A 15,150-nucleotide genomic window follows, 5' to 3' on the forward strand; every position below is an offset into this window, starting at 1 on the left:
TAATAGCAAATGGTTTTTAACAACCCCAGCGGTAACCCCAAGTGTGACTCGGGTTAGAAAAAAGAAGCTGGAAGCGGTAACTCCGAGTGTGACTCGGGTTAGAAAAAGGAAGCAGGAAGCGGTAACCCCGAATGTGACTCGGGTTAGAAAAAAGAAGCTGGAAGCAGTAACCCCGATTCATACTCAGGGTAGGTAAACCTATGGAAAACAATAGTAAATCAGGACATACCTGATCCGCCGACGTCCTCTGTTGTCCTTCCCATCTTCTCTCTTCCTCCGGCTGGCGTTCTCTGCACTCGATGAGTCACCAGGAGTTTCCGGCGACGTTAGTGTGTACAGACGTTCCATTTGGAGCAGGGCCAGAAACTAAAATCTATTTGTACTGCATTCAATACAAAATAACTGTATTGAATGAAATACAGTGAATATATATGTCCAAAAGCAGTACATTGTCTTTCATGAACATTTATTTTACAGTATAACATAATAGTATGAGTATAATATTAAAAATTTTTTAAATTTATTTAATTTATTATTTTGACATGATTTTTTGTTTTAAACTTTAATATACTTATACTATTATATTATACTGTAAAATACATTTTCATGAAAAGGGTACTGCTTTTAGACATATAAAACCGGACAGAATCGAACCGCCCAGGAGGTTATTAGACCCATTCCAGGTGTGCTGGATTACCCAGGTTCATTCATGATAGTCTATCTTCTCCAGTTCCAAAGAGTTTTAACAAATCAGGGCCACTATGGGAGAACCTGCTTATGCTTCTGAAAAGTCTTTTGGATTATCCCATTAATTGTTACTTGGACCTTTTGATATACTATATCTGACCTTGGCTTGCTCACCTGTCCTGCTTACTGTACTCAATTTGCCTGCAAGTTATTGATCTCAGCTATTTATTTGACCAAGCTGCAACCATTACCATGCTTGGGGAGACAGGGCCACTAGGGGGCGCTACGGCTCGCACAAAAATGGTATGAGCCCTGAGAAGGGCCAAGGCACAGAGTCTAAGCAGAAACCAGGTTTTCTCTGGAGCCTCTAGCTCTGCTGGTTACCGCCAAGCTGCGATCCTTGGGCACACCAGGGTGGGTCGGAAGATACACACCAAATCCCTAAGCAGGAAGGAAAGCTGGGGTCAAGGCGGGCAACAAGCAAGAGAGGTCAGGTCACATACCAGGGGTCAAATACCAGTGATCCAGGAAACAGACACCAGTGACATAGGAGCCACTGGAAACACAGGAGACACTGGAAGCAACAGGAGGCACAGGTGACACAGGAATACCCAGAGACAGAGAGGAACACTGGAACAGCACAACGAAACTGTCTGGGAAACATTAAACTGGGCAACAAGGGGTAACACAGGAGCTGGACATGGGGAAATAATGATTTAACCAACAGGTGTACAGGAACTTGCTCAGTAGAGCTAGGGACTCAGCACTAGTGGATACACATTGCACAAATGCAGAGTGCTGGGTCTGAAGGCAGCTAAATAGCCAGAGATGATTAAGAGGCTATTTCCTGATTGGCCGATGGGTTGGGCAAAACTGATAAAACTTGGAAGAGCAGGCATGCCCAGGGTCAAAACTGGCCGCATGCGCAGGAGAGAAGCATCTGCTCTTTAGTGAGGAAGAGGTAAGTGTCACAACCATCAGCTCTCATCATTTTTTGGTTTTATATAGCACAAATCATTTCTCACAATTATACTACAGAACTGGTAGCACACTATGTGGAAAATAACACCTAGTATAGTGTTTACACTCGGTACCTCATGGCCCAAATTGTGGCCAGTGAAACTACAAAAACAATCATTACAAAGAGATAAACACGGAAGATAAACATATCTATTATGTAAGCAATTTGCAGCCATTCATTTGTTATAAATTCATCATCATTTTTTACATGCTCCCTGATGGAGACAATTTCTTTTAGAATCTTGGATAAGAGATCATAATTCTCTGCAGCTGGCAATGCCACATCCCCAGGCATTGGGCTTTCTCCTGGACAGGCAATGTTCATAGTAACTATTTTACCTGTTGAGAAGTAACAGTCCATTAGTATTTTTCTTGTGTTTTGTGTTCAAATATAATTTTACATTTGAAAGCCTATTCTGGCTTTTTAAAAATAATAATATATAGTGTTGGTCGAATATCTCACTATTCGATTCGGCCACTATTTGATCGAATAGGCTGATATTGTTCGGACGATCGAACGTCAAAGTTGAACACCAATAAAGTGAATAGGGGAACATTTTTCGGGACTGTGTAGGGCTTCTACAGCCTCCAAATACATTTAAAAAGACATGTCAAGACTCCCACACCTCTGTACAACACTGTACAAGGCAAGAAAAATCATTGATAAGTACAGCTCAGTGACTGTGCGAACCGTGTGTACTTACTTATTACTTACCTTGTATCACAGTAGCTCACCTAAAATGAGGTTTCCACGGTCCCTGGGCTGTATTGATAAGTATAGCCCAGGGACATTGGGAACCTGGACCTTGGGAACTTGTGGTCACAGCTGATTGGAGGCATGTGGGTGCAGGGCACGTGCCTCCAATCAGCTGTGACTGCAGGCGTACTGAACTCATATGACTTCTTAATGGAGATTCACCTTTGGAGAGGTCTTATGAGTTCAGTATGCCTTCCTCATTTTTGGCTACGCATAGAGATTCTCTATTGAGAAGTCATATGAGTTCAGTACACCTACGGTCACAGCTGATTGGAGGCACGTGCCCTGCACCCACGTGCCTCCAATCAGCTGTGACTGCAGGTTCCCACAGTCCAGGTTCCCAATGTCCCTGGGCTATACTTATCAATACAGCCCAGGGACCGTGGAAACCTCATTTCAGGTGAGCTACTGTGAAACAAGGTAAGTAATAAATAAGTACACACAAATCACATTAATTTGTTAAAGAATAAATTTCACATTAAAGTCTGGAGTCATTATTTGCATTATTTATTTTAACCTTTAAGGGAACCAGTAAGGGGTAATATGTAACTTCGTACTTATTCCCCATGGTTGGACGTCTGGGAGTTACCTTATTAAAGGGGGCTTCCGGATCCCAGAATTCGGAGCGCCAAATTCACGCTGTCGAATGCCGTGTTTTTTGGGTTGGGTCTATCCAAATTCAAATGGTCATATTCAGGTCAAATATAAGGACAACCAGCATTCGAACACCAACACTATATATATATATATATATGTGCAACATGTATTCATTCTGCTTTATGCAATACTTAAATATCTGAATTTCAGCTCTACCTAGAGAATCTGTATGAGATGAGTCCCAAATGTTGTTTCAGTGTAGTAAAATTTTAGAAAGAGCTTTGCCTTGATATTCTTGGTCTTTTGCTTACATTTAGTTTAGTTTAGTAATTGGGTGATAAATCTCTGAATTCTTAGTCAAATTCTGGTAAAACAGGAGCAGGCAAAAAAGTTGACTATTATATTTTAGGCAGAATTGCTTTTTACTTTTATATTTACATACACCAGCATCTGTGTGTGTGTCATGGCCAGAGATGGACCTACACAACCTTTTGTGGGCCAAAACTTCCTGTAAAGGCTGGCGCAAAAGTCAAACAACCTGGGCTTAGGATTTAAGGTGCTCCATGGGGACAAATATTCTTATGACACACCTGCTTTAAAAGTATATAGTGACACTAACCTGTACCATCTGTCTCCACATCCTGAGCAGAATATGAGTTTTTTTTCCAAAGTACTTTAAACAATTTGTTTTGGATACCCAGTAGAGAAATTAATTTCTTCTGAACCAAATGTTTCAGCCATTTGGGAACATCTGCATTGATATTTTGTTGGTGGACCATCCGCACAATAAAAATGCTCTCTATTAAGCTTATCATAAGAAATGCCATGCACATTATGTAGTAGATACCTTATGGAATGAGATAAAAAATGTTATTTATACATATTAGATTACGACTGCACATTTACTGTCTGAAAGTAGTCATATGATAAATAGGGATGAGAAATTTCTTTGAACTTCCAATGGTTCCGAGAAATTTCGGCGAACCGATTTCATGAAACTTCAGCCCTGGGAATCCTCCTGTTTGCGATCCCCAGGGCACTGGGGTAAACAGGGATCGCAGAGGATTTCCAGGGCTGCATTATGTTTTATACATTTTCGGTAAGCGAGAAAGGCCCGATTCGCCGCAAGATCGAACTTAATATTCTCGCTCGCTCATCCCTAATGATAAATATGGCTGCCTTTCCTAAAATACCAACTTTTAAAACGTATATTTGATGTAAACATTGACACCCATAAACAATAAGCTACGTAAGCTATTTGCAACCACTACTGGTCAACCAAAGATCTAATAATGACCCATTGATTGATCAGAATTTTTAGGTGGCGACATTAGTGGACCATGTCTGAGTAATGGGTCCAAAAACAGGCACTGTAGTCCCCATAAGAAGTCTATATGACAGGGTAACAACGGTGGAGAGATATAGCCCAAAATAAGAATTGTCTCGACACGGACCTTTATAGCAAAATCACAAGGGTTTCTTTTTCTTTTTTTTCTCTTTTTATGAAAGCTGAGATTTATTCATACTGAAAATGTCTTTCAAAATAAGATAAATATGATAAACTTGTATGGGAGTTTAGTGATTGGGCTTGCACCTGTAAGGAACTTACCCGCCCTGCGAGCCCGCGGTGTCCCTGGGGTTCCCAGCCACAGTAGCAGGCAGCATGGCCGAGGCTGCTGTCCTGCTCGCAGCTTGTCTGTCTCTGCAGGCGGAGGGATCCGCCCTGGCCAAAGTACTGTTCAGCCAGGCAGCAGCCCTTGCATCCCTTTGGATGTGGTTCCTGCTCCCAGCACTCCTTTGCAAGTGCAAAGTAGTGCAGGTCCTAGGGGTACTGTGGGAAGAGGTGCGCGTGTCACCATGCGTCCCTCTTGTACCCCCCGAGGGCGTGGCACTCGGCTGCCTCGCCCTAGGGCGGGACAGAGTTAGTTTGAATTCCCTGCGGCCAATCAGCTGCAGGGGATTTACTCAGTCTCCTATCAGACAGTGCCAGGTGGCGCAAGGTGATTGGTCATCCTGGCCATTTAAGGAGAGCCTGTCCATTACACCATTGCCCGATATAGCCTCTGTTACCACAGTGTGCTTGGGTGTGTCTTGTATATGTTAAACTTTATCTGCTTGTCATCTCCTCAGTGACCTGGTCTGAAACTAACTCTGATTGAACTCTGCCAGCCCTGACCTCGGATTGTTATTGACCATTCTGCCTGCTGCCAGCCCTGACCTCGGATTGTTACTGACCTGCATTTGCCTTATCCTCCTGTACCTTGCTTGATTGAAATTAACCCTTGCTGTGCTGTGCCGCTTTGAATAAACCTGATTCAAGGATATCTGGAGTTGGTTGTGGTTTGTGTGCCCAGGCGCATTACAGCACCTACTTTAAAAGTACTATATTATTGTTAATATTATTATTATTATTATCATTGCTTCTTATATTGCTAACATAAAAGTGATATTGCTGATGAAAGTGTATCCAGCCGTGGAGAGCTTTAATAAATCAGGCCCATTGACTTGACAAATTAGAAAGGTGTTACATAGAAAATGATCAGGTTAGTATTAAAGCCACTAAATTAGACTAGAGGACAAGATGTCAGAAAAAGGTGCACAATATCTTCAATCTACAATGACTTTCACTTGTAAGTATGGAGCACATTTAGCTACTATGAATGGATTTATTTATGTGCTTACGTTTATTGTTGAACAGTTAATTGTGGAATTGTGGACTGACTGTGGATGAAAATGTGGGAATGGTACATGGCAAATGTGCAGACAAGAATAAATCAATGATAGTCCAAAATTTGAAGAAGAAGTTTTGAGTCAAATATCCCACCTATTAAGGGAGTTCCAGTTGCAGGTAATGTTTCCAACACAATGATAAGAAAGACAGAGTAACCAAGAAGAAGGGTGATCTTAAATGATATCCTTTCTCCACTCTCTGGTGGGAGATAGAATCCAGCAACATCCATCACCATGAGGAATATACTGGGGATGATTAGACTCACGGTATAAAAGAGAGGTCTTCTGTTGAGAAGTAGCTGTTAATACACAAAGATGGAAAATATTACTAATAAGTCAATAATATAAATTTAATGCTCCCTTTCCAGACTATTTTTATCCTTCTTTTCTAATTTTTATTTTATCTATGTCTCCAGTATTTCAAAAGTATTTGTAATTGTGTTTTAACAAGAGTAATGTAAAGGCAATCCTTGATTTTCAAGAATGTGTGCTGGGGCATGCAATTTTACAGCAGTTTTTTACATTGTTTGTAGTATCAGCAATTTAAAAAAAACACCAACATGGTGTTCCATGGCACTGGGCTTTTTTGCACCAGTGCTGTTCCAAGAGATTGGTGATAGTAATATTGGGGGAGATATGCAATGTGTGCAACTTTGCTTATTACACACGCTCCTAGAAAACTAGTAAACCTTGGTCAAGCATTCATAATTAACCATCGTTCATTCATTAGGTTTGGCATCAAAAAAGATTTTATTACTAAGTTCAGAGTCTTAGAATGATTAGAATGTTGACTGAGATTCATTATAGAAGCTGGGATATGGGGTTTGGGAAAATGACTTTATAAATAGACTTGACATAGGGCAGAATAAGTCTTACAAGTATTTTAATAATTTACTATTTTATATATTTATAACACGATAGTTGAAATCATTTATTCTCATATGCTATATACAATATAAAAAAAAGTTGATTAGACTTACAGTATATTCTATCTCTCCAAAATGTATTCCATGGTCACTGAGAAGTCTGTACTTAGAGAAAACATTGACAAGATCCCATTCTCCATCACTCATGTAACTGCTTTTGAATTGCTTCAGCCCATTATTTGTATTCAGAGAAGATACATTTACATCTTGAACTACAGATAAACAAGGCAACATTTAAGGTAGTCTATACCATTTGCTACAATAACATGTAAAACCAAGCAGTTTATTGTATTTATTGTCCATGTATGTTGACAGTAAAAATGCATTGTTACAATGTATTGCATAGAGACTGAAACCAAATTTCATCAAACATTTTGTTTAGTTTTGGATAGTGTGGAAATTTGATAAAGGCTTTGTTTTTATATTTTATTATTGTTTTTTTATTATTATTATATATACAGGTAGTCCCCGGGTTACATACGAGATAGGGACTGTAGGTTTGTTCTTAAGTTGAATTTGTATGTAAGTCAGAACAGGTACATTATTTTCATAAATGTAATTTGGACAGATGTTTGTCTTAACATATTATTAAGCAGCATGGTGACAGTTACTGTAAAAAATCCTCACTGTGAGTTAATCACAAACAAAGCAAAAAACTTTATGGAGCCTAGAGATTTATTAACTTCTGGAGCAAGCTGTCCTTTGATATGCAAAAAGAAACAACTGCAGAATTTGTCTTGATCATTTATGGGTTACAAGATGTTGCAAAAGAGCTCAATCTCAGCTGTGTTTAGCAAAAGACTTCTTCTAGTCATGGAACTGCCCCTTCCCCCTATCAAGCCTCTGTCTGTATGTCAGATGTCCTTAACTCGGGGACTACCTGCATATAGGTTTTTCCTTTTTTTGGTTTGTAAATTTGTTTAAATCAAATAATGTGATATAAATGCTAACTATTAGATATTCTATCTTAACAATTTAGAGTACATATTTCGATTTGTCTGAGAAAGTGGTCACCCATTTGAAATATGGTGAGGGGATACTCTATGTATATCCACAAACGGATGTTTAATATTGCTACATGTGTGATTGTATGGTCTTTTAATTTATATTGTTTTTTATGTATTTAGAACAATTAATAAACTTTTGTATGTTAATGAGTATAAGAGTTGGTCTTTGAATATGGAATGAAAATTGTTCCTAAACTACTGGTGTTTTTTAAAGCACACATTTTTTTATTATTTCTTTGGTAATTATTTTTTTACATAATACATACTTGTGTGAAGCCAGCTGGTAAAGGAGATGGAACACTTTTGTGTATCAAATGGGAAATAGTAGATGTTGAGGCTGCAGGCGGTTGTTATAACAAAGGGTCTGGTATTTCTCACTGTTCCTTTGTAATTCACATACAAATATGGAGTATTTAAACTCATAGTTGTGTCAACACTGTAGAGAAAAGAATGAACTTTAAATAAAAGAATTTTGAGAATTTTTTTACCAATATGTAAAAAGTATAAAAAGTAAATTGTGGCATATATATTTTTATCTGCTAAAGAAAACAGATATAGATTTGGTTTATATCTATTTAAAGGTTGGTGTCCAAAGGGTTAAATACCAATATGGGTAAATTCAAAATTCCTATTACTATTACTTTTGCGTATGAGTTCAATTGGTTTAATTAACACAGTTATAGACTGTCAGTGTCACTGTTCCTGGTGGAAAATAACTACCAGAATTCAATTATACAGTTTGCAATCAGGTTTAAGAATGAAACACCTTTCAGCACAAAACTAGTAAAAATGGTAGGCAGCAACATAGGAACAACTGTAAACAATGTTTTAGCTCACTGATTCCCTCCAACATCCCAACACTGTATATGTAATTTTTTTTACTTCCCTTCCCTTATTTTTTTTACACTTCCCTTCAAAACCCAAATAATAGCAAAAACCCAGAAACCAAAAACATTTATGCAAATATTAATAAAGGAAAATATACATGAATAATAATAGTGAGCAAAACTACAAACAAAAACCACAATGGAACACACAGATAATAAAATGTAAATACATATTCAAGAGAAGTCAATGCATTTTAAAGAGTGCCCTCAGTGGAGCACAAGAGGTGGGGTTGGTACTGAAGTTATCTGGAAGGCACTAGTGATTGACAACACATAAATGGAAGGCATTTAAACATATTCAGACATTATATCACTATTAAAGAACTATGAAAAGTGTATCCTGGAGATCACTATTGTTGTTTAAGTTTATATTCTATTTTAAGACAAAGCAAAGTACTGAACCTAGCTATTCTCTATTTTTTTAAATACTCATAGTTTTGCCAAATGCAAATTTTATACAAAAAAAAAAAAAAAAAAGAGAGATAGGAGAGTAAGGGGTTTTTCTGGCAAATAAACATTCATTGTGTGTATGAAATTTCACATTATATAAGACACACTGACTTTGGTAGTATTCAAATGAACAAAAATAGTAGGTCAGTCCCAAAAGTATTGAACTGGGAATCAGGAACTTATTACTAGACATAGATAACCCTGAGTACGAATACAGTTAGACTTATGGTAACGTCTTGTAACCCAATGCGTTTGGCCATTCGGCTTCCTCGGGGGATCTGCGAGGAACATTATGTATCTTTACATGATGGGACAAATTCTTAGACAGGGATCGCAAAATGATGTCAAAATATGTGAAAGAGTTTTCACAAAAAAAAGGTTTCACTTAGCAGAATATCTTTGCGGAGTGTCGGCAGACGGAGGATGTGTCTTTTATGACGAGAAATATAATACACACAACATATGTTTATTTACCAGAAAAACCCTGACTTTCCTTTCTTTCTTTATTTTTTGTATATTGTATTTTACAAATATGTGTTTAAATATATTATTTAATTTTAGAATACATAAAAATTATTGGGGTAAATGAATTTGAAGTATATTTATATTTCATTACATTCAGTCATGGCTACACATGACAGGTAATGTTCCTTCTGCAGTAAAACAAATTTGATAGCTAGATAAGGAATCGCTTAGGAAGAGGTAATATTAGGCAGGTAACTTTATTTTACTGCAGAAAGGAGATATCATGTCTCTATTGCAATAAAGAACCTACCAGCCTGCAAATTATTTACTTTTTGTTTAGTTCTGCATTAGTTAGAATACTCATGTTTAGGCAGAAAAGCCAATTACCTGATTTTCCAATAAGTTAATGGCGGCCACATTGCTCATGAAAGAGAATGGCTTCACAAATTCTGAATATCTCAGGCAGAAACTGTATGGCACCAAGTAGGCTATACAGTGAGGATTTCAGATAAATGGGGTTGTAGGTAAATACAACCTGTACTAAAATTGCTGTGATAGAGGAGAAGGTACAAAAAAATAACTGCACTAAAAATGTCCTTCAAACCCTTCCAAAAAATCTTTTTCTGAATTGTAAAATACAAATATATATAAATATGTGATGCGCGATAGCTGTTAATGTTATCCTCCCCAAAATTCTAGCTTTTTCCTACAGTTACAGAAAATACTTAATTAACTATAGATTGAAAAGCTGGATCTTTTTCTGGATGCACAGAATATAACTGGGTATTGAATTTTAAAAGGAACGACACCAGAAGCTGTTGATCCAGGAAATATCCAATTACTGGTATTGTTATAGAACAGCCTTTCTCAACCTTTTTATCATGTGGGAACCCTTAAAAAACTTTTGGGTGTCAGGAGGCTCCTGCCAAATTTTTGATGTGCCTAATTCTTGGTACATTAGCCTTCTGGTCAATAGGATGAATGCCACTGTACATATTGACCCAGATAGATACCCAGATAGACCATTGGTGTCCTAACTGGTCTGAAAAGCTCAAATTGCTCATTGCTCAAGGAATTGCTAGCAACCTCTGGAGGAATCCTGGTTAAGACACACTGCTATAAAGGTTTTAACCTGACTATGTAACTATGAAACTGCAATACATCACTTGAAGCAAGCCATCTATTTAGGCAAATAGGAATTCTTTACAGAAGCTGAGTAACTTATATTTTGTAATTTTTTTGATAAATAGCACAGTACAATGGCCCCCTGGTAAGTACAACTGTTCGTATACTGGGCCCTGAATAGAGTTCTCACCCAGGACACATGAGCCTGCATGGGGTTTGGCTGTACTTTATGTCTTAGTATTAGGTTTGTTTTATGTGTTCTAGTTCCAGAAAACATGCTGCTGGGACAATACACAGTACAATAAATTGTCTCTAGGGCATGGATGCATATCTGATTGTGAATGATTCTTTAGATCATATGCTTCAAATTAGGCTGTGAAATAATTTAACCTGATATATTATCAATACTTACAACTCCAAAACCACTATATCTGGAATCCAGATGAGTTGTTTAGGAATGGAAATTTGAGTGATGTTGTCAAATTTTATTGGATCCCAAGTGAGAAATTCATCAACCCAAGACTAGACAAAACAAACAGACAGATGAGAATGAAAACAACATTGCAAACAGCAAGACATTAAATTGCAGAAGAAGAGCAATACACATATATCAAGGTATTTACCAATTTAAGCCACAGGTAAGTTTTTAACACTTGACTTTTTTCATCCTGTTAAGGAAAACAAGAAAATGTATTTTCTTAAAAATGGTGCGTACATATTTTTTTGCATATCTTTTCAATTTGAAATGTATTACAAATATTCAAGAAAATACGTTATCACGTAACATATGCCTTTTATGGAAATGTGTATGACCTTGTAGAAGTCAGCATGCTTCACAACTCTCTGGAAGTGAATAGGGGAGCCAAGGAAATTATTCTTTTTTGGTTCTTTTTTTATGTGCAGAGACAGCGGCAGGCTAAGACATTGCCATTGTTTACTCAGACTGCACTGTGAGTGGTTGTTTTGGTGCTCCCTCCCCTTTTGCTACATGAAAGTATAAACTCTTTTTATACTGAACCCTCCTGACCATCAAGCTGCTTATATTATTGAATAAACATATTTTTTCTTCACTTTTTTTACATATCACAATTGCTGAATGCTTAGCTGGAGGCTTTGACTTCTTCGTGTTCTCAAATGTTCTGAGAAAATCAGTCACAGAACAAAATGTAGGTTTCCCAAGTGGATCTGTCGGTTTCTTAATAGAAGAAAATGTTTTAGGGTCAGTTTTATCATTTAAAGAATGTATATTTGAAGAGAGATTGGGGTTTTGAAATCCCAGCTCCAGGCAAATTATTTTTTGGACAGACATTGAATATAAACTCCCTGGCCGACATTAATTTGTTCTGTGCACTATGCATCATACACAGTTATCTATAAACAATGCAGGAGAACAAATGGGTGGGAGGGAAAGAACATTGTTATTCAATAACAGGAAGTGCCCAAATTAGGATCTTGGAGGCAGGATCATCAGGTTATATTTAAATTTCAATTTGAAAAAATATTAATATGAAACACTCAAATAACAGTTTTAAATGAATGGGTTTATATCTACTTGCAGGATACTCCCATGACATACAATTCACAAAGATTAATATTGCTAGAGAGAGAAACATTACATTTTAGATCACTCAAACTGAAAACCTCATATTGAGATATCAAAAGGAGAGAAGGTAGTGGGGTGAGTCTCTGCCTTAACGTACGCATTTAAAATATTTTTTTTTAATTGTAGTTTTTCTTTTGGGCACATACAATCACAAAAAAATCTTTGTCAACTCGAAGACTTCACAAGTAGTAAATCTGCAAGTAGCAAAACCAGTAAGTAGCAGCAAGATGCTGCTAATCAAATGTACATGATTACTGATCATCACCAATGTCTATAAATACAGATGTTTTGGCAGTTTGCTGGTCTGGAGCATTCTGGTGTGGGTTAACACAATCTCAAAGAGGAAAGACATCAACAATGTCTTTCTTATAACTTAAAAAAGTCAGTTCCAAACAATTAGAAGTCCTCCGTTCTAAAATAAGAAAGATTATTCACAACTGAAAAACATTCAAGACAGTTGCCAATCCTACCTAGAGTGGACATCCCAGCACATTCCCCCATGTTCAGACTGTCCAATGCTCAGGAAAATAGGGTCAAATATCCCAAGAGCTACATCTCAGACTCTTTATGCCGTACTTAGCATGGTAAAAAACTATGTTTATGGCAGTACAAAAAGTTAGAAAAAGACTGCATTAGTATGGCTACTTTGGAAAGGTTGCCAGGACAAATTCTCTTCTCTCTAAGAAGAGCATGCAAAGAGTATCTCACATGCTTTATCTGAGAGACAAAATGAATGGCAGAATCCTTTCGATGGGGCTTGAGAAAGGTGGGCTGCACACCACTGAATATCAGTTTATATGAAAGATTTTGCCACTTAACGTTTATTCCAAATGAAGCCCTAATGCCCAGTGCCCAATGAATAAATTAATAATTTCCCAGTGACTGCACTTGTGAACTATACCAAATTGGCTTACATTCACACAGACACCAGTGCATAGGGAAAAGCGCTAATACAACAAGTTTGCTTCATTATGCTAATGAATTTTGTCAACATACATATTTCGCTTATTGAAATGGAAAATAAGAAAATAATGTCAATGGTTCATATAGTCAGGTCTTCCAAAACCAAATAAAGGAAGTTGTGTTTTCCTATACAAATTACTGATCAGCTTTAAATGTATTTCTTGTTTTTATTCCTCGTTTCATATCATTTGAATAATAACATCATGTTAATTTGTTCTTGTGGCTAGTGTCTGTGTTGTTTGAATGTGGTTTCCTGTACATTTAAATTTCATATCTGGATATTTTGTAAGATTTTGTATTTGCCTGTTCATTTATTTTATTACATTTCCATGGTCAGTGGTTTTACCCTAAAGGCACAACAAACATCAAACAAACATAACTAAGTGTAGAGATTTACAAGGACTAAGACACATTTCGATAAAATTTGGTGATACATTATTTTTTGAATTTTTTAAAATCTTGATGACGCAAAAAAAAAAAAAAAGGATAAGAGAGAGAGAGAAAATAAAGGTAAAGAACTTACTACTCCCAAAATTCCAAATATAACGATATCTATATCCACCACTAAAGTTTTTCTCCAGTCATAAACCGGCCTTATCTCCTTCTTGTATCCATCTAATAGGTGTTCTGAAAGTCTGATAAGGGTTGGTTTTGATGGGTCTGAACCGTTGTTTTCGCGAGCTAAAAACGTGAGAAAGATGATTTAGAACTTGTTTTTTTCTGATTACAAGATAAGGGTGTGATCAGTATCTTATTCATAGATTAGGTATATGACTACTAATCACCAAGTTATGGGATCAGTGATAATATACTAAGCAGATCTTCCACTAAATTGCAACAGCCATTGAAAATATAGGTAATAAAGTATATTTAGTCTATGGAATACATGCTCATTTTCCAATTTTTTTCCCTTTAAACATACAGCAAAGAACAATTGCTCACGTGCCAGTATTAAATTGTGCTCCTACCTTTTTCTTCCTCACAGTTTATATTTTATCTCTGAGTTTCTAAGCATGTGGTGTCAGTCCTGCCTGCTTTTTTTAAATAGATTACAAAGAGCCCAAAACTCTTCCCCCTGCTTATCACTATAGCCCCTCTTTGTGCATTGGTAGAGAGCACAGGATTTTTTTAAAAAATTCAGATATAACAAAATTCCTTCAAAGATATATTTAGCCTATATATTGGCTTTTTCAGAGGCTGCTGAAAAAAAGGACACATGTAAATATGTAGTAAATTTGCAGGTATACTTAAAGCTTCTCCATGACCTAAAAAAAAAACAGGTAAATAAAAAAAATTAAATAATATTGATAATATTAATAATAATAATTAATAATAAACAATCATCTGAACTATGTGTGGGTGAACCATAGCTACTGCTAGCATTGCTGTGATATGGAAGGAAGATGTTCAGAATAAGCCACAACTGGGATAAGACAAGTGAGCCAGTCATGGTTGTACCTCTGTTCCCTCTGTGGGCTAAGCAGTCTCGGGGGCCCTAGCAAGGGCTCAATGCTGACGTTTGATGCCCGTTTTACAGAGTCTGTTGCTGCCTGTTTCCTTGCTGCTTCACCTTCCTCTGCTGCTCTGATTGGCACCATGACATGGAAAATATGACTGCAAATGGCCATTTTGGTAGCCACATTATTATGATTTGCTGCATCTGCCTGATTTAGCCCACATCCCTTTGTGCATGGTATGGAAACAAAGAGCTGGGAGCCAGTGAAAGTTATGAATTGTTGCCCGAAAAGGGAGGCCTGTGCCCTGCAAACCAAAGGAGAGAGTTTAGAGGGCAATAGCAAGAGGTAGTTCACTATGGAAGGTAATCAGTCTGGAATTAAGAGTTCTAGTCCCAGTCGTGTGAATTTAGTTTACAATATGTGTGTTTGTTGTGTGTTTACTGCAGGTGTGTTTAGTGAATACATGTGTCAGTATG

At 37.1% G+C, this 15,150-nt stretch overlaps 1 protein-coding gene across 1 annotated transcript; it reads right to left on the bottom strand.

Annotated features, from left to right (window-relative positions):
• Nucleotides 1–1,768: 1,768 nt before the first annotated feature.
• On the bottom strand, nt 1,769–14,845 carry LOC140340233 (5-hydroxytryptamine receptor 3A-like). Its single transcript, XM_072425289.1, has 9 exons — nt 14,788–14,845; nt 13,741–13,898; nt 11,275–11,319; nt 11,064–11,173; nt 7,991–8,160; nt 6,772–6,929; nt 5,886–6,090; nt 3,681–3,908; nt 1,769–2,046 (listed from the first exon to the last, which is right to left on the bottom strand). Exons 1-9 carry the CDS (start codon nt 14,843–14,845, stop codon nt 1,769–1,771), a joined length of 1,410 nt encoding a protein of 469 aa, XP_072281390.1.
• Nucleotides 14,846–15,150: the final 305 nt, after the last annotated feature.

The sequence above is a fragment of the Pyxicephalus adspersus genome, chromosome 11, assembly GCF_032062135.1.
Source record: "Pyxicephalus adspersus chromosome 11, UCB_Pads_2.0, whole genome shotgun sequence".
In the NCBI taxonomy this organism is placed as follows: Eukaryota; Metazoa; Chordata; class Amphibia; order Anura; family Pyxicephalidae; genus Pyxicephalus; species Pyxicephalus adspersus.

Excerpts from the sequence above, each read along its gene's own strand:
- LOC140340233 (XM_072425289.1), bottom strand. The coding sequence starts at position 14,845 with ATGGCCATTTGCAGTCATATTTTCCATGTCATGGTGCCAATCAGAGCA. Across the intron at positions 8,161-11,063 it reads GATATAGTGGTTTTGGAGTT|TGTTGACACAACTATGAGTT; the intron begins GTAAGTATTGAT and ends TTTTCTCTACAG. Across the intron at positions 6,930-7,990 it reads TACCAGCTGGCTTCACACAA|TTCAAGATGTAAATGTATCT; the intron begins GTATGTATTATG and ends GTTTATCTGTAG.